The sequence below is a fragment of the Leiobunum rupestre genome, chromosome 8, assembly GCF_980474605.1.
Source record: "Leiobunum rupestre chromosome 8, qqLeiRupe1.1.hap1, whole genome shotgun sequence".
Lineage (NCBI taxonomy): Eukaryota > Metazoa > Arthropoda > Arachnida > Opiliones > Sclerosomatidae > Leiobunum > Leiobunum rupestre.
This window is the reverse complement of record NC_143391.1, coordinates 28,176,761-28,198,893: the sequence shown is the minus strand read 5'-3', so window position 1 is coordinate 28,198,893 and position 22,133 is coordinate 28,176,761. Positions and strand designations below refer to the sequence as shown.

Sequence of the window (22,133 nt, the reverse complement as noted above, 5' to 3'; positions counted from 1 at the left end):
CTGGAACATCGTATTCCGCCAATGTAGACCCTTTTTCGCCAATTTCCTTGACTTGATTGATTTTTCCGCTCCTGAAATTGTTCCGTTTGGTTGTATCGTCTTTCTTGTGCGATTTTGGATTTGTTGGATTTAGACATGCTTTCGCAATGTGCCCGACTCGTTGACATTTGTGGCAAACTTCCTTTATAAATCGACAGTCTGCACTCTTATGACCAGATCCGGTACATCTTATGCATTTCTCAGATTTCCGCTGATCGTAACTGTGGGTTTGACCCTTGAAACTTGAGCTTTTCTTTCCCTGATGCCTCTGTGACACGAAGTTGACGGTGCTCTGCCCCTGATAGTCACTATTCGAAGTTTTCATCTCTTTGGTATTTCTTGTGGCCATCTCCATTGCTTGAAGTAGTTTTACTGCCTTGTCCAGAGTTAACCCGTCTTCTTCGGCCAGTAACTTTTTCTGCATTGCATCGTCATTTATGCCCCATGCCAGCTTGTCCAGTAACTCTTCGTCTAATCTGGTGGTAAATTGACAGTGCTCGGTTAAGCGTCTTAGTTCCGCTACGTAAGTTGCCACGGATTCTCCAGGTTTTCGGTCTCGCCTATGAAATCGCAATCTCTCGGCCATCCTTGATGGTTTTGGATTGAAATGATTTGATAGCTCTCCGACTAGATCGCCGTACTGCTTGTCCTTTATAGCTACTGGCAGGATCAAATTTCGTAGAAGTGCGTACGTCTTGGGATCCAGAATGGTCATAAGTACTGCTCTCTTCTTTTCCATCGATGTGATGTCGTTCACCAGGAAATATGCCTCTAATCTCTCTGCATACTGATTCCAAGGCTCTGTTGTACCATCGAAGATCTCCAATCTTCCTATCGTGGCCATGTTTCTAAATTGTTGCCGACGGACCTCGTTTGGATTTTGTTGAGTCTGGTTTGTTCTTGTCGATTCCTCTCCACTCATGTACATCCAACGTAAAGGTTTCAGCATCCCATCCCCGTCGCCATTTTGTTATGTCCAAGTCGATTGATGAGACGGCACATTATAGTCTAAAATCACTTTTATTAATTACAGATATATACATTTAAAAGTACTACATTTGATCAAGACTCAAGGGGGAATGCCCTTGATATTTCGGTGGCCGTTTATATATCTAGCTAATTTAGTTTTTTATTTAACTTATCTAACTTCGTTTACATATGTTTTATTTATACAACAGCTACTTTGTGCAAATGTCCATAGATGAGTGTAAGCTACTTTGTGCAAATGTCCATAGATGAGTGTAAGCTACTTTGTGCAAATGCAAATGCCCATCAACGAAAGTAAGCTACTTTGTGCAAATGCCCATCAACGAAAGTAAGCTACTTTGTGCAAATGCCCATCAACGAAAGTAAGCTACTTTGTGCAAATGTCCATAGATGAGTGTAAGCTACTTTGTGCAAATGCAAATGCCCATCAACGAAAGTAAGCTACTTTGTGCAAATGCCCATCAACGAAAGTAAGCTACTTTGTGCAAATGCCCATCAACGAAAGTAAGCTACTTTGTGCAAATGCCCATCAACGAAAGTAAGCTACTTTGTGCAAATGCCCATCAACGAAAGTAAGCTACTTTGTGCAAATGCCCATCAACGAAAGTAAGCTACTTTGTGCAAATGCCCATCAACGAAAGTAAGCTACTGTATGCAAATTTGCATCAACTGCAGTAAGCTACTTGGTGCGACTGACCATCGATAAGCGTATGCTTCTTTGGTACAAAATATTCTTAAAAATCTAGATTTTAACGAGAACCACATTTATCTAAAAGCGAGAGAAATAATATCCCGTGTTACAGCGCTTAATTCAGTTTAATGTTCCGCGATTTTGTCCTCGCTGTAGGGGCGATTTATCATTCGCTATACCGAATCAGCGAAATGCGTCTCATTGTTTCGACTTTGGTCATTTTGAGTTGACCTTAAAATGAAAGACGGGATAGGGATTACGGATGCCGCCCTTCAACCGTCAGCCGCGACTGTCAACGGACGGAATGATCTCTACCTTCGGATGAGAAATTTGGGGACTTTTGTCGCAGTTTGTTCCGCTCTACGAGCATTCTTTCTTTTTTGCACCGTCTCCTTCGAAGAAAGTATAAAAACAAACGTCAGCTCTCTCTCTCTCTCTTGTTGCTCTCGGTGTAACGAATGGGCCCCAGCCTAGTCAATAAAGCGAAGCTCTTGACAGATCCCGTCTCCGCTTCTTTCTGCCTGCGCGCGTAAATTAGCTCGCTCCGAACCGACGCGACGTCTCAACAAACAGTCTTTCTTACGTTTGCTCTTTACCGGTTGAAATGATCGAGACCGCAGCTTAAAGGCCACGCGCCGGGTAAAGTTGATTCGTCACGAAACTGGGTCTTTATAGATTTTAATATCCTACATACAGGGTGTTTTCAAAAGGTGATGCAAAATTTTAAGGAGTTGAGAAGTATGCCTGTTTTTTCGCCATTTTCCTACGATGAGTTAAAAGAGCGCCAGAGAGCTTCAAAGTGTGGCCTACTAGCCCCTGGAAGTAGGCGGCAACGAGCGCTAAACCAAGCAGCGGGGAAACGCGAACATTAAGGTTTGGGTTCGTGTGATAAGTAAAAAAGGACTTTGTAAACAAATCGAGGTAACCAGCGTAAAAAAGTAAACTTAAACGGTATTTAAAGTCCCTGCTGCTTGGTTTTGCGCTTGTTGCAGCCTACTCGTCGTAGGAAAACGGGGAAAAAACAGGCATACTTCTCAACTCACCCCCTACAACTCCTTCAAATTTTTGCATAACCTTTTGAAACACCCTGTATATTCTTCTACGCGCGTTTCTTTCCAGCTACGTTTGCGCGGAATGATCCGCTCCTTTCACTGAAAAAGTAAACCCTTTTTGTTCAGTCGTATTTGCATAATTTCTCTTCGCAAACATCTTGATTTTAATCTTAATCGAAGAAATTAGGTAAACGGATGAATTTCAAATTTGTTGATTTTTTCTTTAAGTAGAAAAATATATTTGTTCTGTTTAAACCTATTTCTTTTAATTACTCTTTAGTTTATTAATTTCTTTAAACATTTACTTTTCCTGGCAAGTTAATTTGTAACTTACATACGTCGGTAATTTAAATTAAAATTACTACTGGTAATATAGTTTGCTCTGAATTGTCGTTGCTACATAAACTATTTTTTTACATTTTCGTTAATATAATGAAGTATTTTTAAGTAACTTAAATAATTTAATTTAATTCCCGATTTAAATCAAACAACCCTGAGGACATTAACATTAAAAAAAATCATTTTAAACAATTCTCTTTCAACCTCGCTTTCAACAGCTTGGTCCCTGGAAGTTGACTCTCCCAAAAGTCGAGGCGTATAACGTTTAAGCGATTTACCAGGCGTCAGTACTTAAATAACTGGAAATTTTACTTTCGCTTTGAAAAATTACTTCGTTTAACGTTAATATTTTTACAAATTTTTGAGGTTTTGAGGTTCCACTGATTTTTACGTTTGAATTCCACCGATTTAAAAAAATCCCTTAGCTTTCAAGTACTCCCCAACGCCGATAAATAAAAAAATATCGCTTAAAATTTATTTAATGAAACGTAATTTCGCTCATAAATTCAAAATTTCAAATATGGCGGGTGACATCTACCGTAATGTTTCGAGTTAAAGAAAATATTTCAAAAGCTTTGAAATTTTAGTTTGAGTTGAATGTTTTTTTTAATCGATCGTCCTTGTTGAAGCCTAATTTGAACAACAGAAAGCGGTGAACCAATCCATTCTTTGAGTAAATCATGTCGACCATTTCGAGTCTTGTTGAAATCGCAATCCGAGTTCAGCAGGAAATCAAACAAATCCTATTACGTTTCTTCCACAGTATATATATATATATAGATATATATATATATATATATATATATATATATATATATATATATATATATATATATATATATATATATATACGTAGAAATCGACAGGCGAGAAAATTTCAAATCTAACAAATAGCGCCGAATCCAGCGGCCAATTCGATAACTTTGACCGAAATTGGAACGAGCGAATTTTCTTTTCGCCTATTTCGTAGTGGAGACACGCGAGTCAAAAAGAACGAAGAGATAAGTGATGAGCTATAAAGGCTTCGCCCCTTTGGGCTTCGCTCGAACCTATCGCTAAGCCTCGGCTCGCGGACTGTACCAAAAGTAGCGGCCGTTGAGCCCGCGCAGTCCCGGAAAACTTTAAAGTCGTTCGGAAGCGGCGCCGTTCATCCCTCGTTCTTCGCGTCTTCTCGACGGTTTTCTTACTCTTTCGGGAAGGAGGATTATATTTCCCATAACGCCATTTCTTTTCGGTATTTCGGCAATGTCTTTTTCTCGGGCCACCCCTTTCGCCGCCTTCACTTCTCAAGAAAAGAAACTCAATCCGGGAGAAAGCTCGAAAATCCCCATTTTCCCCTCTTTTTATATATTTTCGGTAAGAGGCGTCGATACGGCCATCCGTTATACGTCCTCGATTTCGATTATAGGAACCGTGACTAAAGGCGAGGTCCGAGCGCAACTGGCCGATGGTGCCCCTCTTCGATCTAGTCGTGTCATTTAAAGTATACTCGCGTCAGAAATGACTCTTCCTAATGGCGAAGGTAATCTCCTTTTCGAAGCCTCGTAAAAATCATTCGATTGCTAATGATCGTGAATTTTTATTGTAAAATGGGTTGACTAACGTTACGCTTATACTTCGTTCGTCGCGCAGTGGCGAAAAATTAATGGCTTTTTATATAAAATAACCAGATAATAAATGTTTTTTTTAATTTTTATGCTCTTTATAATTAAGCCTTAAAGAAATTTCTAACATAACGTATTCTATAGGGGGATCATTTAAGGTGTTTTTCTAATAAAGGGGCAAATAGGAGGAGCCGGGTTCGATCCCAGCTTGTGGCACTGGGTGAAAACTCGGAACAACTCCTTCCGCGTTGAGTTTGCAAGTTCTCTCCCCACCGGTTTAGAGGTTTTCCCCCAAGATCTTCGGTTTCCCCTTCCATAAAAACTTGTTAAGGTTAACGGTAATAGTTAGTGTAGGGAGCTGTTGGCTCGCGTGGCTTGCGGGGTTTGCCACCACCCTGCTACGCATTGTAACCCGGCCAACTGAATTAAAGGCTTTAAAAGTCACTCGATGACTTAGGTCTAAGGTGGCGCCTTGGGTATTAGCCTAGCTGATTATATGTGCAATTTTTCTTTTTGAATTCTACGAACACAAGTAATTAAGATTATTTTAAAGTGAGAACCACAAATATATTTTGCCCTAATATCAACTATAATCTAAATTGAAATTTTAACGTATCAATACTTTTATTTTTTATTACTAAGTACTGTAAAACACAAAAAAAAATCTAAAAAAGTGGACTAGAATGTTGGTAATTGCTTCATATTGAAGGCAGATTTAATAATTTTCAGAAAATATAGCCAAATTCGTGGCCTAGGGACCCTCTGCGCGTCGTGAGGTTTCGCCTGGTCTAGATCGGATCGCGATTCGCCCAGTGATATTTTGTTGACAACTACACTGTCGACCGCGAGTTTTGCTTCTGGGCGTCTTTTCTTATTTGACAAAAATAAAGTCAAAACGTCTATATAAGTCGCGAAAGATTGTTAGATCCCTTTATTTTATTTTCAAACTAAACGTAATAACGTCTCGAGATTCGTTTCTCGCGGTACGACAGTCTGAAGTTTACGTACCCTCCGGAACGTTTAGAACGATTGACATTCGCGCCGTTATATCCGAAGTTCAAGTTCGGGCTTGAAGAGAAATATCGAGGTGAGATGAAAGTCGATTAATCGAATAAATTATCGAGCGCGAATTTGGTGAATGGCAATGAGCTGTCGTCCGTAATCGACGCGAATGATTCACGGTCGGGGTTCCGGACGCGAAAAGGTCCCTTCGCCTCCCCAGTGGCACCGCGTGGCCATTTTGGCTCTGGCAAGCGTCTGCTAAATTAAAGAGCGGGTGGTTGGGAATGTAGCTCGCGCCAGACGCGACCGCGGCCCGACGTCATAAAGGAACGGAACAACCACCCTCTCTCCTTCCGCGCTCTAACTTAGCTGACGGTTACGACTGAAGGCGAAGATTAGGTGAAGTTTACGTCTTACAAATCAATTCTCAAACGATGGAGACTTCGCGAGTACCGTATGGTTTCGTACGATTCCCATTCGCGGAGGGAAAAGATGATTGCTTGTATGTCCATTCGATCGGAGGGAGGGAGAAACTTCAATCGGCAGTCCCAGTCGTTTACTCCGCGAGGCTCCTTTTGACTTTATTCACCGTTACGGATGGAGAAATGAGTCGGATGATACGAAGTAGAGGGCGCATCAAGGAACCATTAGCGGGAAACTATTAGCGACTTGAACTCATTAAGGATCTCCCTCCCTTCGAACGCGCTTTGGCCAGAGATATAGAGCGGATTCTATCTCTCCCGGGCTCTCTTTCGTATCAGCCCTTTACCCTCGAAGTATCGACCAGTAGAACGTCTTCTCGGAATGTACCTGTTTGTACTTGGAAGGCGATTTAACGCGAGAAGAGATACGTTGTACGTATTTGTAGTTTTGACCTTTACGGGGTGTTTATAACTTAAAGCGCGGTTTCCACGGGGATTGTCAGCGAAGACAATTTATGTCTCATCGGTCTCTAATGGATCGCGCCAACGATATAGAGATTGGGCTCGCCGCTTTCCGACGCGAACGTCCAACTGACGACAAAATTATCTTCCACGTTTTATGTAATTACGTTATCATTTCGGCATCGCGCTCTTGCGTTAATTACGTTAGAAAGCTATAAAGATTCCGAATAAGGTGAACCATTAAAGTAAGCGCTTGGGAAGGGTAAAATTCTTCGTGTCTCCGGAGAACTTGTTTTATTCGGTAGCGATGCACTGCCGTCCAAAGCGCAAAAGCATTAACGACCAAATTTTCGATTTACAGATTTTGGTTTTATTTCTCCTTATTTTATACGTTAAATTCAATTTTGAACTAATTTTCGAATTTAAAATTTTTGTTCTTAGAGAAATGACTTGTTGCAAAACGCATTATTTTAGGTTTTTGCATTATTTTCAAACCATGTGTTTATTTTCTTTAAAAGTCAAATCAAAACGCATTTTTTTCGCGTTTTAAGACATGTTTTTAATGATATTTCTGAAATATCGTTTGGCTTGTAAATTGTTTAGTACCAGAATAGAATTTGAGTTGAAAAATCCAAGTCTACTATATAAACTTGAAAGAAGTAAGTTGGGGAATCTTAAGGCAAAGAAAGTTTGAATTTCGCGGGTTTTCTCCATATTTTGGTTTTGGTCGTTAATGCTTTTGTGCTTTGCACGGCAGTGCATCCCTTCTTTCAACGGTGACGCGGTCACGTGCCGCTGCCGCGCCATTCACGTCACTAAGGCGGCTTTGTGACGAGTTACACGTTTTATCGAATTGAGCTCCCCTGCCCCGGCGACTACTTCGAGAAGAGAGTAGTCTCTTAGGAGAGAATCGCCTCGTCTTCGAGATACTGGGTATTCCCCACGCGACCGGAGGTAAGAGGACAAATGGCCCTCGTTGGCCTATATTTAAACGAACATAACCGTGGTGGGAGAAATCGCGGATGACCTACTGACCCGGGTCGTCTCGAGGTTGGAAAATAGCATTGAGTTGGGAATATTAATCCCAAAACCACGGATTTTAGTATTTCGCGAAACGAGTTTTTAAAAAATAAGAATACTGCTGTCTGCTCCCAAATGACGAGAAAACTTTATAATTCTACCCGTGGCGCCGTCTATCTCTCAATGAACCGTTCAAATAAGACGCGTTCTCCTGTGTTCGTGGTCAACCAGTTAGGCCAAGACTTTTTCATGCCCTAAACACAGGCAGATATGATACAACTCTACAAGGGGTGAAAACCGCGGTCCAAAACGGAGACATGGCAATCATTTTTGATATCTGTGCTATTTTTCGCGCGGCCAGTATTTTTTAAAGCGCAAGTAGAATACAAAGCAGACATAAATAGTCATTTTTTTTGTTTTTTTTTGTTAAAAACACAGAAGAGAAAACAGTAGAAAGGACTGCCAACTTTTATCTTTCTGTATATATATTTTTTCTTTTTCTTTTGTTTTTGAGTATCTGTATCAGGGTGTGTATGGTGCGAAGGCCTAGTTGTCATGTGCACCAAAATAAAGTTTATTATTTTTGAAAAAAAAAGACGCGTTTTCCGGCAATTTTTTTTTTCAAAAATAATGGATGGCGCCACGGGTCATATGATAAAGCTTTCTCGTCATTTTAGAGGAGACGGCTCATTCGTAATTTTCAAAAACTTGTTTCGCGGGGAGCAGATTTGATTGGATCTCTAGATTAATATTCCCAAATAAATGGAAAATAGTCGCCGGATTTAATAGCGATAGCGTGGATGGCTCCGACTCGCTTACGGAAAATGAGTCCACTCACCGATCGAGAGTGAGTTCTTCGAGCTGGGCCAGGTCGCAAGCGATGTACTCCAAGGCGGCGTCGGTGATGCGAGGACACCAGCTGAGATCCAAGGAGCGAAGCTGCTTGAGGTTTTCGGCGATTAGCTCCACTCCGTCGTCGCTGACCTTCGAACAGCCGGACAGTGAGAGGACAGTCAAATGGGGCAAAGCGTGGACCAGGTTCAGCAAGCCTTGATTGGTCAGTTCCCAACACGAACGCAAACGCAGGACGCACAAGGTCGCACTCTGGCGACGGCCGAAGAAGGCCAACGCCGCGTCCGTCACGTGGTACGCCTGCGCGAAAAAGAAAACACCATTAGAAAATGGCCCCCTCTCCGACGTTTTATTATTTATATTCCCATTACATATACCCGTGACACCCGCATTTTGGGACATTATCGATCGACGCATTCCCCGTTGGCGGGTAATCGATGCAATTTTCAGGGCCCGCCAATATTATAAGGAATAGTTCTATTTCGGACTACTTGTCACCCGTACCGCCTCTTAATTCGACAAGATGCTCCCAGCAACGCGGTTCCGCTCGTCATGATTCCCTTTAATATATATGGAGATTATATTATCAAGACGTCTCGGGCTATATTTCACCCTCGCTAATCGTGTCCCGCGTTCCCGATACTGACAAAATTGTGAGAAATATTAGTCGTTCTCCATCTACCAAGAAGTCCTCATATATACGCTCGAATGCGAGCTTGCAGTGCCTATATTCTAAAGCTACTGCTGAATGGAGAGAATCCCCTGTCGTACGCGCTGTCTTTATGGGTTGACTTTCAAATTATATAATGAAAAGGAGGATGTTTCTCGGTAATACATCGGGACTTTTCGGAGAGTCGACTATAAGGGGTATTCTTTAAACCTGTTCAACTGTTTATGTTAAGATTATTTAAAGAACCGCAGATTAGTTTGAACTTTACTAGTTTATCCCGCTATTCTCCGGAGTTAAGGCTGTAAAAATGACAAAATTCGTAGTCACGGAAGGGGAGGAGCTACCCGAAATATAGGATAAATTTTCAAAATTATATTCTGGCCCTTTAAAGGTTTCAATAACACTTCTGTCTCATAGTAAAATCTAGTGTTGTTAATTTTCCGGAAAAATAAAATGCGGAAAAATAAAATGCGGAAAAATTTCCAGAAAATTTTCCGCAAATCGGAAAAATAAAAAATTGAAACATAATTTACTTTTTAGGGGTTTTTAATGTTTTTAACTTTTTACCGATATAAAATGTCTAATATCAGTAAACATACTACAAAACATTAATAGTGTTTCATTGTTAATCAGTTTAAACTAGTCTAGAGGTTTAGTTTTACTTTCAGAAAAATTAGATGAAAATGTCGCTTTATTTAAATATGCAAACAATGTATTAGACTAATCATGGAATGAAAACTTTTTTTCGGAAAAATACGGAAAATATCCGGAAAAAAAGGCCTCGGTCATTTTCCGACTTACAACACTAGTAGAATCTAGTTTCTTTTGATTAACATTATTTATAATGGTAATGTAAGTGGTATTTACTGGTTTATTTAATCCAAGAATGTTTTTGGCAGGTGAAAATATTTTCAAGTAGGTGTACTTGAATTTACGACTAACTCGAAATTTTCCAAATTGGTCGTTAACAAGTTTTTTCTTAAGGTAAGTTGTTCCAAAAGTCCCTTTGTAGGCCTATTTTCGCCGGAATAAAAAGTAAATGGTTTTAAATGTCGTGGACTACACCTTTCGCGACCGTAATTAAATTAGACTTAATTTTGTAAGCTATCTCGTTTGTTGACAATTCAAGTACCTAAAAACATGAGCTCTAAAGAAAAAAGTAACTACCGTCCAATCCCGCTTAATTACCAAGCTACCAGCAATTCGGATGAAAGTTTGGTACAAGGCCCAAAGAGGGAGGAGGCCGTTTGAAGCGAAGGTGACTAGCGGGACCTCGAACATCTCCGCCCTTTTTTCTAGTCCTTATAGCTTGATATAAAAGTAAAGGAGGTCAGCGCTTTTTGAATCGATTGAGGCAGCCCGGGCCCCGAGTACGCGTAAGCGACCGCTACCATTTAACCTCTCCTTCGCTATTCAAGCCGGAGAATCCCCCAAATGTATCGCTTTTAAATTTTTTGAATATTGCCAAGGCCTATAGGCTTAATTCAAAAAAAGCCAGTTCAAAGGCGGAGCGGGAAAACGCGACTTTCGTCTATAATAATGGCTTAATGAAATTTGGACGGGAGGGGGGTCTATCCCCGTCAATTTGAGAGTCTCTCCAGATTCCTTTTCCCTCCCCCAATTTAGTCGGATCATCTTCCCTTTTTATTAGAGTCACTTTCTCTCTAGGTCGCTACGCTTTTAATGCCAGGGAAGAAACGCGCGGGGGGTATTATACTCTTCCCCCTTTTTATTTTACGGCTGGGCAAAGTATCTTCATTAAATAAAGTGTGTTTCAAATAAATTAAGCAAATTGAAGGGCCCTAATACAGTTTTTATAATCGTCTATATTTTCGCCAGTTCTTTTCTTTCGAGAGACGCGTTCCGCGCCCTCTCGTGGTGCTCGCAGTAATTTTGTATTCCAGGTAGAAGAACTTAGAATTTCGACGCGGACATGGCTTTAACACCGTTTGAACTGGATTAACGCCTGGGTATTGACAGTTTGTGGGAGGTAATGCGAAATAAATGCAAATTTTAGCGTATTTTGAGTGTATTGATTCTGCTTTTCCGGGTAAGGAAATATAACACGATGTTGTTTATATACGGGAGCTAATCGAAAGACTAGTCAAAGGTATACGCTGGATATCATTAGGCCTACTTTATCTTTCCTTCGAACGTGGTTTTTCATTGATTTGTCAGCTGATTGTCTGTCATTGTTTCTATCGCGTAGTTTGCGTCCTACTTCGCTCAGATTGGTTTTTATTTTTGTAGCCGCGGTGCGAGTATACTTATACCTAGAATAAGAGGCGTATCCGCGTATACTAACCTGTAGGTTGAGTTCGTAGAGGGAAGGTAAGAGCTGAGCGATGGCGGCCACGGATTCGTCGGCCACGTTGATGCAGTCGGACAACGAAAGGGAGACGATTCGGGGTCCGAGGCTGGCCCAGAGACCGGCGTCAGTCAACTCGTTGCATCCGGCCAACTCCAATTGCGAGGTCCCTTGCAAGGACTCCATCAAGGTTTCCAGGCCCTTGTCCGTCACGCTGCAGCAGCGCAAACTCATCTGTCGTATCTGGCGCAGGTAGGGCACGGGGCAGTTGCTGACCAGGTCGTACACGTCGTCGTCGCTGGCCCCGAAGAGACACACCCCGTCGAAAGACCTCCGTTCCAGGCTAGAGTACAGTCTCTTCCTGAGTTCGGCCGTAGCCGCCAAGTCCCCGTTGATGCGGCTTTTGAGTTCTCGACACCTCAACACTATCACCAGGTGGCGCCAGAAGCGCGTCGCGTACAAGACGTCCCTCCAAGCCTTGCAGACTTGAGCCAACCCGCAGCGTTCCGTCAGCGGAAAGTAGGCGAAGAAGTGTTCCAGGAATGCTTGGTCCGCCCACAACTCGCGGGCGCTGGTGGGTTTGGCCAGTTTGGCCCAGAATTCGCGAACCCGAAAGGACTTTTCGCCTCTGGACAGTTTCCGGCGTTCCAAGATCGCCGGGCTACTGGCCCCGCCTACAACGCCGTCCGTCCGAATGGTCAACTGACCCCCGCCACCGATGGTCTTGGCGGAGGTGACCCCGCCGCCTACGACCAGGCTCCCGCCGCTTATGCCGGGGCCCCCGTTGGCCGTCGTAGGGAGACCCGTTCCCGGCACCATGGCCCCGGTCGGAACTCCTCCTGGTCCGGCCGTCACAGCTGACCCTTTACCTCGAACTGTCAAACCGTTAAAGCAGCGACTCAATTCGGCCGCCGCTCTCTTGGTGAAGCTAACTTCGGCGGACATTTTGCTATGTTTGCCTTTTGTTTTGAAGGAAATGGTTACGGTCCGGTGGTCTCTTCTCCAGAGTAGGACATGACACCTCCACTTTTTCGCGTCGATATTTGGCTGAGCAGATTTCTTCCTCGCTTTCCGATCGGATCTCAAGCTATTAAACGAAAAAAGAAAGTTAGAAAGCTCAAACTTTCTCTTGAACGAAGCCGACTGTCGAAAGAATGCAGTCAGCGGCCGCCCGAAATCATCGGCGTGCCAAATCGAACGCGAAGTTTAATGACATGACAAAATCGAGTCGTATTTAGACGGGGAGTGGCGCTCGAACCCAACAACCCGTGGATTCGAGTAAATTAGCCCGTACACTTCGGGTTTTTGGCGCGCAGAAACAACAGTCAACCGCCGGCGTAGTCGCTCATGCAGCCGATTGAACGCCACGCGTACGCGTCTACTGAACCGCGCGAATGGGCTCGAATCGTGTCCAATCTAGCGCGAAGTACCTTCGCCCCGCGCACTCGTCTACTTTCTATTAAGAACTAGTTTCCCTCGCCAACCCTCGATTCAATCAAACTTTTCCAATTATATCCAGGTGTATTAAATTCATTAAAATTGTAAGGGAGGGCGAAAAAAAGTTAACGCACGTACCTTTAGACTCGATCCATTTGGTCTGAGGGGACGGGTCAGTTATTAGTGTCCGACGTCGTTTCGATCTGGTCATTCTCCAAATCCTCTTTGGGATCGCGGTTCACGATTCTTCCGCGACCTCTTTTCCCAATCATATTCTTCCCGACCAGAAACGCTTGGTTTTTTTCGTAATCTCTTCGAACTCCAGTCCGCGATATTTCACTAGTTGGTGGACTGCGGAGATTCAGCGTAATTCTCCGCTTTCGGGCGTCGCCAATTTGGAAGAACGTCGCATCCGTTTTGTTCCCGCGCTCGAGTTTCGTAAAGTTTGACGAGAGAGGGTGGTGGCAACTTTTCCTTATTTCCTTTCGAATGTCGCTGTAGTTTTCCTTCCTTTATAGTACGCTCCAAGCGAGAGCGCCGCTTCCTCCGTCTCTCTTTTTGTCTCCGACTTCTCCCGCTCGTCGTCGCGGCCTTCGCTTTGGCTGGACCAGTTCTCTCTCTCGCTCCGTAATCTTTGCGAATGCCGTCGCTTTGCCGTAGAGAGCTGACGCGATTGGCACGGCGTCTGCGCCATCCGCCACTAGCCACTCCGTCGCCAAGCGACAGAGAAGATCGATAGTAAAGCGTTACCATGACGACGGAATCATCCATTGCGGATACTTTTTATTCTTATTTTATTTAATAAGAAAAATACATTGTTTTAAACGAATTTTTCCCTCGAAACTTTGTTTCTCATCCGCTTCAATTTTTAATTTAGGAGATGCCATTAGTTTTATTCGTAAGCGAATGAGTTATCCAATGATTAGTTTGATTTGGGATTATTGCTGAAATATACCCCACTTACTTTTCTCGTTCGAATTACAATGGCGTAAATGGTTTCAAATGCTCCGAATTAGTGGCCATTCATCGTTCATTGATTTATTCGATTTTCCTTTGGTTTTATTTGGGGGGGGGGGGGGTGAATTCGATTGCATGAGCGATTTTGTACCTTTTTTAGCCATTGTAAATGTAATTAATGGGCTCTTTCGCCACTTGAGAGATATTGTTCGTTTGGACTTTTTCAGCGCGGCGAGAGCGCGTGCGCCTCCATCAGCTGTGGTGGTGGGGGGGGAGGGGAGGAGAACGGTTATTTCAGGGGCCCTCAGCAGCTGGGACTTTTAGGGCTTCGAACAAAAAGGGAAAAAAGTTGGAAATGGGGTGCGCCAACTGCCATAAAAGAGAGCGAGAGAGAATCGCGTCATAATGGTTTTCGGGGGTGAGGGGGGGGGGGGTTGGATCCGAACAGTCAGTGCCAATGAGTAAAATCATAATGTTTAACGAACCCGGAAGTTAACTTTTCTTTCGCAATTTTTCCATTATTGTGATCCTTTAATTTTTACATACTGCCGCGGGGAGAATTCAACATTTACTTCATTCGTATGACGTCACTAACGTTATTTTACCATCGGGGAATATAATTTCTATATAACGGTGAACACCGTGACGTCGCCAGATTTTAAAAACGTCATCAATTTCAAATCTCTGTAGTTGTCTTATTATTTTACGGTATAAAGTTATTCTACTTAAAAGGTCACAGAATCATTTGAAAAATTCGGCCTGAATAGTAGATACGATACCTCGTGATAGCAGATGCGACCAATCAAATGTAGCAATTTTTAAAGCCATATTTCACAATATTCTAGTCTATTTTCAAAACGTTTTATTTGAAAAACTTAATAGTTGGCTACGCCGAAGGACTACAAAGCCACTAGATGAAAACAACACCCTAGACAAATTCTGCGATTTAATGCCATATTTTTGTTGCAAGCATTGTTCTGTGTGGAAAATCTATTTTACGAATTCATATAACGTGATATAATTTACACAAATACGTAGTGTAACGATAGTTTCATTTCAGTGACTGAAAGTGCTAAACTGTGCTATCCAAAATTTCGCAACAACGTTTATTCTACGTGTAAACAAAGTTGAAGATCCCCAATCGCAAATTTTTCTGGGAAAAAGAAATATCTCGTGTTGGATCATGTAATTTGTAACTGTGTAGACGTTGATAAAATTAAAAGGTCTGTGGTGTCTGAGAGACGAAGGAAAAGCACGAAAAAAAATTTCAATGTCAAGGATTCGAAACACGAACATCTTTTGGCGGGAAACTGTAGGATGGAAACAGCAGTGCCACGTGACCGCGAAGGACCAATCGTGGCTTTCTCTCTCGGAAAACGTAAAATGCGCCGCGCGCGCAAGATTGTATTGAATCCAAAAAATGCCTTCCTCGATGGATTCCAAAACTGGGCCTACTTCTGGAGCGCCTCAGACTGAAAAACCTATACATTACACGTACGTTATTTCATCGCGATTGTTCTCCAAAATGTTTAATCTACCCTTAGTTAACGATTTTGATTGGTGTCGCACTTCCTTTTGGTCTAGATATTTAAAAGAATTTCGTGTGGATCAATGTCCGCTGTTCCTTCAACACAAGTGTACACAGCACAAGCCCTTTACGTGTTTTTATTGGCATTTTATGAACCAGAGAAGACGTAGGCCCGTTCGGAAAAGAGACGGAACTTTTAACTACAGTCCTGATGTCTATTGTACCAAATATGACGAAACGACAGGCCTATGTCCCGAAGGAGAAGAGTGAGTAGGCTTAGTAATTTTCACTTGTCAAATTGCATCCTCGGCTCCAGTCGATTACGCGTCACCCGTAGCCATGTTTTCCCGCCCTAGAGCTCCCGCTCCCCGGGTCTTTAATTTCAACAAAGTAGTTACGTAAGGAAGCTCGTCCTTGCCTATATTAGTTAATATTTATTTTCTCGAAAACCTAATCCGAAAATTTGGATGTGTTTTTGGGCGTGACCCTCTCATTTTAAGGTCACAGACATCTCCGTATATGTTACTAGCATGTGCATTAGCTTCCCTCGTAAACAAAAGTCGGCCATGAATTCATTCGCGCCATGTTTCTCCTTTTCCGATGACGTTTCACTTCTCAACCAATCGCGATTGCGAAAAATGACGCGCGTCATCTGGCTCTTGTTTCCAAGGTGACTGCTAGCAGTCCTATCTGTTGGGGAGGTGTGGTTTTAAGCAACCAAAACAATTTTTTCTTAGCATAAAAATCACATGCTCAGAGTTGTCAAAATATAACTTGAACCGTAAACAACTTTGACGGATATTCTTACAATGAAATAAATTTTTAACAAATACATATTGCTATATTTAATCCCTCGAGTGTTGTTAAATAATTATCTCCATTTTTCTAGGTGTCCTTTCTTGCATAGGACAGCCGGTGATACTGAACGCAGATACCATTTAAGATACTATAAAACTGGCGTTTGTGTTTATGACACTGACAGCCGAGGGTACTGTGTTAAAAATGGGCCTCATTGCGCATTCGCACATGGTATTCATGACCTACGTAACCCAGTTTATGATGTTCGAGAGATACAAGGATTGGACTTGGGTGGGACTGGAGGATCAATGGGTGGTTTAGGATTGGAAGATGGTTTAAATGGAATCGCCACAGGGCCAAATAGCTTAGACAAAGAAAGAAACGCTTTAAATGAAGACCCTAAGTGGCAAGGTATTAAAACATTGATCCATAAAATCTGCTGAATCTGTTGGTTAATGTTTTCTTTCTTTAACCCGCAGATACAAATTATGTTTTAGCAAATTATAAGACTGAACCGTGTAAACGGCCTCCGCGATTATGTAGGCAGGGTTACGCTTGCCCTCAGTTTCATAATAGTAGAGATAGGAGAAGAAGTCCCAAAAAATTCAAATATAGGTAATTCAGTTTAATAATAATTAATAATGATAAATTGCGAACCAGTTTAAAAAGGACTTTGTAATTATAATTAGATCAACACCGTGTCCAAATGTGAAACAAAGTGATGAATGGGGTGATCCAGCAAATTGTGACAACGGTGATAACTGTCCTTATTGTCATACTAGAACGGAACAACAGTTTCATCCAGAGGTACTTATGTCTTTACACACTTCAAAGTTTTTAGCTGAAGTTGCTTTGGTTTATTGGCTTAATTTTATAATTTTCCCAATACAGATTTATAAATCAACAAAATGTAATGATATTCAACAAACTGGGTATTGTCCAAGGGGACCTTTTTGTGCGTTTGCCCATATTGACAGTAAGCTCAACAACCATCGTGGTTTTAGCATTTGGTGTGGCTCTAACTTTTTTTTTCAAAACAGAGGAAATGTCTGCGATAAGGGATATCAGTTCTGAAAATAGTAATACAAGTTTAGCCGCAATTCTGTCAAATGCCTTGCCATCGAGTGGAAATTCCCAATCTCAACAACCGTTGTCAGCCAGTCTGGACTGTGAAAATTTCACAGCTCCTCCTGGTCCTGTGGGAAGACCACGGTCGTACAGCACCTCTACACATCCCCAAAATATAGATACATCGGTTTCGCTATTGCAATACCATAAAGCTCCAGGCTGTGAAAGAGAAGACAAAGAAGTAATTGTCATACAATCCATCCTTCTTCTCCACCTCAACTCTTAACATCTTCATTTTTTTCCGATAGACTAATATCCGTAGGCATCTTCAAATTTTCGAATCGGGAAACACTGTAGATAGGAAAAACATGTTCATGAGCCATTGTCTCAGTATGACTCCTAGTTCGGTCATGAACTCTTTCTCTTCAAATTTGTACCCTGCGTCTGATACTGTTGAATCTGTTGTTGGTAAGTATCTATCCTATTTTTTATTGGTTTTTGAAGGTTTGGAACTTAACCACGCTTTTCAACGCCCATAGGGAATGCGTTAGACGATTTAAGCTTAGATGACATTAACATTGAAGCTTCTATAGACAAAGATTTAGACAATGATCCAAATTCTTTTAGTAATTCTTTACCACCTTCTTTAACCGGTTCTGGTAAATATAGCTCCCAAGCTTATCGTATTTCATTTAAAATTAGGAAGTGCAAATTTTTTTTCTTTTACTGTTCCAGGAATGTTAGGCTCTTCGGCGCCAGTAACGATACCTGGCTCGTCGTTACATAACAGCTCTGGCTTAGGGAACCTATCTCCAACTATGAATTCTCCATTAGGATCTTTAGGGCAATGTATGGGACTTGGTACAAGTTTAGGAACTCATAGAGGCTCTATCGGAAGCAGACAAGACAGTTCCACTATGGATAAAGTCTGTTTTTCTTTTTTAGCAGCTGTTGAAAGTGCAACCTTTGAAATTTTTACAAACATTTATAGACTGCAGCAGCATTTTACGGTCACAATTCATTCGGAAGTCATGGGGCTCATTATTCGCATTTTTCTCCCGCCATGTACGATCTGCCGCAAAGCATGTCTCCTAGAACAATTTCATCAGGTCCTTCTGGCTTGTCTAGCTCTGGAAATATCGATCCTGTTTCACTGACTGAAGTCAAGAGATTAAGAGACGAACTGGCTGTTAGTAGAGCCCAGATTGCGTCTTGGGAGGAAGGAATTGTTCAGGCAAGGAGTGTAAGTTATATGAATTCAATCATCAATGATAGGGCCTTCAATGTTGAGTTTTCCTTTTTAGGCTTGCGAAGCGTGGAAAAGGGAGGCTGAGGAAGCCAGTAGGAGAGAAAAGTTAGCGGAGCAACAAAGAGACGAGGTACAGGGTTTTTGGCACTTTCTCTAAATAATGATTAAGAACTTCATTGATATTCTGCTTAGGCATTGGCCAAAATAAACAATTTGCAAAAAGGCTTAAGTAACTCTGGTGGTAACAACATTACGTCGAATATGGTTCAAGCCAATAATCCATTTTTGTTTGGTGTTGGACCTGTCGTCGGTGATTTAGAAAATCTTTCATTGGGCCATTTAAAGCAGATTCAAGAACAATTAAGGAGCGACTTGGATAAAGTTGATCAGGTTGGTATTCTGTTATTTTCTGACCTTAGTCAAGGGATAGCTGAATAGCGGAATTTACCGCAATTTGGCACCCTCCTTCGTGAAAAAGCAGCTATCCCTTGCTTCTTGACTAGGATTTGATACTTTATTATATGGGTGGAAAACCTATAGACAACCTTGTTTGACCTTAAAATGAGTTAAAAACAAATAAGAACCAGCAACACCGTTAGATGGGAAGGTAAATGTGCGTGTTGGTTTTCCCTCTTCAGGCATTGGTTCATCAGGCTGTATCCAAGTGCTTAGTTTGCCAGGAAGGTGATAGAAGGGCGCTCTTAACGCCTTGCAACCACGCTGTAGTCTGTGTTAAGTGCGTGTTAGACCTGAAACAATGCCCCAGTTGTGGTACATTTATAAATAGCTGGAAGATCTCCATGCCAACGACGAATGTAACCTCGCTATGATCTATTCCAATTATAGGCTTTATTCTAATCTACTCTATCAAAATGGTTCTAATTACTAAGGATATTAATATAGGCATTTGAATTAAAAAAATACACTTTTGTCTTCTGTTTTTGTTGCCGATTGTTGGTATAGACACTTATTTTCCTGTAGTGTTATATAGACTGAGATAGAGAAGTTTTTGTCTTACAAAAGTACAAAATGGTAGTTTTTTTGAGGACTAAAAATGAGTTACAACAAACCTAACTTATACAAATTATAAAAAAAATATTAAAAATAAGTAAAATTGTATAGGATGAATTTAAAATTGTCCCTGTCGTTTATAAAATTTAAAAAATTAAATGTAAATAAAATTAAAAAATAGTGGATAATGCTAAAATAGGGATAAAGAAGTTCTAGAATTGGCTTTTTCACACTGATTTTAAATTCTTTAACCAACCAAGAGAGGTTGTCTTAACTTTCTTAAAGTTTGAAATTAGATGTTTTCATTTTTGTAAATATTATAGAGTACATACTTTATACAAGTTGTAAGGAATTATCTTGTTTTTTTTTTGGAAATTAATACTATAGTTTGTGAAAATACTGTTTTCTTTCACTATTTTGTGGGAATAGTTAATGTGATTAAGTTAGGGATTTCAGTGGCCTTTTCCAAGGGAGTTAATTGCTCATTTGAAATTATCTTTGTATGGTTAGAATTTGGCTATAATGTTATGTCCTGACAAATTTAAAATTTAATGAAACATTTGATAACTCTGAAATCTCTCTCAACCTCCCATTAATGGTAAAAAAAAATTACAGCTATAATTTTATTTATAGCATGAAAGTAATAAAAAAAATTAGCTCTAAGAAAATAGATTTTTGGTTACTTCACTTTTTCTCTGTTCTGTATTGGTATACTTAGTTTTTTTTTTTTAAATTGGAGGTCATAATGGCTTAATACAATTTTCATATATGGTATCGAAGAATTTTTAAGATTAGTACTTTGTGTATAAAATTTAGGCTACCCAAAACAAATTTGTAACTTCAAATAAATATGTTTGTAATCAGAGCTTTTAAATTTTAATTATTTTTTTTAACTATTCCGTAATATTATGAAAAATTATTCCCACTTTTCTCGAATCAGTGGCATTTCTGTCAAAAATCTTGAAATTATTGAAAGGGCTCCCTTACTTTCAGGCATGCTGTGGAGGATCTATGAATACTGGAAATGTTCCTTTGACGCATTTGACTAGGAAAACTGACCCCTTCAATAGCTACAATCTGCTTCAAGAGTAAACAAAAGACCCACTCTTGAATTTTTAGGACCCCATTTCGTACAAACAAATGTAAAAGATTATATTCAAATTGTCTAGTATTTTCCAATCAAGAAATGTCAAAACATTATTTTTTAACGCTGAAGGAGAATCTAGTTTTAAAAAGAATTATTGTAAATATTTTTCGTATCGAGGTGGTTTAGCTTATATTGTTTTTATTAAACTTTTAGATAAATATCTCTTTAGAAATTTTACAATTTTATTAAATAGTAGCACTGCAGTTTTTTATTATTAGGTTAAAAAAATTTAAAGTGTTTTAAATATAGTTTTTAGGTATACACGCAAAACGTTTCTATAACATATAGTACCGATTTATAATTTACACAAATTTGTTGCCTAAATAATAAAATCAATAGATATTTAAAAATAAATTCAATTGCATTTTTGGACCTATGGGAATAATTCTCTAAATTGACCAATAAATTGATAATTATTTTGTAAATTGACCAATTGCGCAGAAAATGTGACTAAGAATGTATGCGATTCATTATCTTAGGCTACCCTTATAATGAGGTCTGAAAATGTATTGGTTTGTAATATTTGAATTGGTGAATTTTGGCCAATTTTAAAGGCAATAGGCCTATAGTGATGCAGTTTTTAAAAGAACATTCTACCTTCTATTAAAATTTTAAATTAAATTACACTTGTATTCTGGTACAAATGAAACTAAAACTAATTCTGCTCAAAATATCAAATCTGTTTTAAATACTTTTTTATGAAAATAGGATAAAATAATTGAATCTTAAAAAAAAAGGAAACAAAGTCAAGAAATAGGAGGTGGGAGCAGTATTTTCTAAATTAGGAATGTTTAAATAAAATATTTTAGTGACACCAAATCTTTGTAGAAGTTTTTTGTAAACTACCCCGTTGTTTAAACCCAGATCTAAGAAATTTCATTTTTTATTGGGTTGAGATTGAGCAGAAAATATTTTAGGTCTAATAAATATAGACAGAATAACTTTGTGTATAATGTAATAGCATAGTTAACGCAAACCTTTAGTCAAAATAATACGATTTAAGGTACTAAATAAAAATTGTTTAATGATAAACTATTTTTACACGTTTTGTGACGATGTTGCGCCCCTTTTTCTCACTGATTGATTAATATATTATAATTAAATAGGCAGCAATAAAAAACTTTTGAGTTTCTACCCTATTTGCAAGTTATATTTAAAACAATTTAGTAAAACGATCATTATTTAGGAGTTTTAATTTAAAATTGTCATTTAGGTATATATTTTAGTATTATTTAATTTAACTTTTTATAATTAGGGAATAACTTAGGTAGAACCATTTAAGTTATACACTTCTTTCATTGTCAATACGCAAAAAATGTTTCCATTTGTTGTATTTTGTGGTTTTTAGTAATTTAAAGCTTTTTAAAAATTTCTGTATTGGGTACCAGCATTAAAAAATCAAACATTCAAATATTGTTGATAAAAGTGTCAAAAAAGAGAATATCAGTCAATTAAATGGGCTTGGCAAATGAATGTAAACATACTAAATA

General features: G+C 39.9%; 2 protein-coding genes across 4 annotated transcripts in view; one reads left to right on the top strand and one right to left on the bottom strand.

Annotated features, from left to right (window-relative positions):
- The window catches only part of LOC149933005 (uncharacterized), a 67,800-nt gene extending 54,246 nt beyond the window's left edge, over window positions 1–13,554 (bottom strand). The window contains exons 1-3 of the mRNA XM_090156392.1: window positions 13,024–13,554; window positions 11,446–12,535; window positions 8,457–8,770 (exon numbers count right to left, since the gene is read on the bottom strand). Of these exons, the coding sequence (XP_090012518.1) occupies window positions 8,457–8,770; window positions 11,446–12,393 (1,262 nt within the window). The 5' untranslated portion in view covers window positions 12,394–12,535; window positions 13,024–13,554. The remainder of the gene's footprint in view (window positions 1–8,456; window positions 8,771–11,445; window positions 12,536–13,023) is intronic.
- Window positions 13,555–15,070: 1,516 nt separating this feature from the next.
- Window positions 15,071–22,102, top strand: unk (RING finger protein unk). 3 transcript variants are annotated; one of them, XM_090155362.1, is made up of 14 exons: window positions 15,071–15,336; window positions 15,427–15,636; window positions 16,260–16,579; window positions 16,648–16,783; window positions 16,858–16,975; window positions 17,060–17,144; window positions 17,209–17,477; window positions 17,545–17,704; window positions 17,776–17,895; window positions 17,972–18,162; window positions 18,228–18,479; window positions 18,541–18,615; window positions 18,678–18,875; window positions 19,124–19,707. In XM_090155362.1, the coding sequence occupies exons 1-14, from the start codon at window positions 15,263–15,265 to the stop codon at window positions 19,313–19,315; spliced, it is 2,400 nt and encodes a 799-aa protein (XP_090011488.1). In that variant the 5' UTR covers window positions 15,071–15,262; the 3' UTR covers window positions 19,316–19,707. The 3 variants fall into 3 exon arrangements, with proteins under 3 accessions (XP_090011488.1, XP_090011490.1, XP_090011489.1); XM_090155364.1 differs by having other exon boundaries at window positions 19,026–19,164; XM_090155363.1 differs by lacking the exon at window positions 19,124–19,707 and adding an exon at window positions 20,490–22,102 and having other exon boundaries at window positions 15,072–15,336.
- The last annotated feature ends 31 nt before the right edge of the window (window positions 22,103–22,133 follow it).

Bases quoted from the DNA above. Each gene is read 5' to 3' on its own strand.
- unk (XM_090155362.1), top strand. From the start codon at position 15,263: ATGCCTTCCTCGATGGATTCCAAAACTGGGCCTACTTCTGGAGCGCCT. The intron at 15,337-15,426 runs GTACGTTATTTC...CTTTTGGTCTAG, and splicing joins GAAAAACCTATACATTACAC to ATATTTAAAAGAATTTCGTG. The intron at 18,876-19,123 runs GTTGGTATTCTG...TTCCCTCTTCAG, and splicing joins ACTTGGATAAAGTTGATCAG to GCATTGGTTCATCAGGCTGT.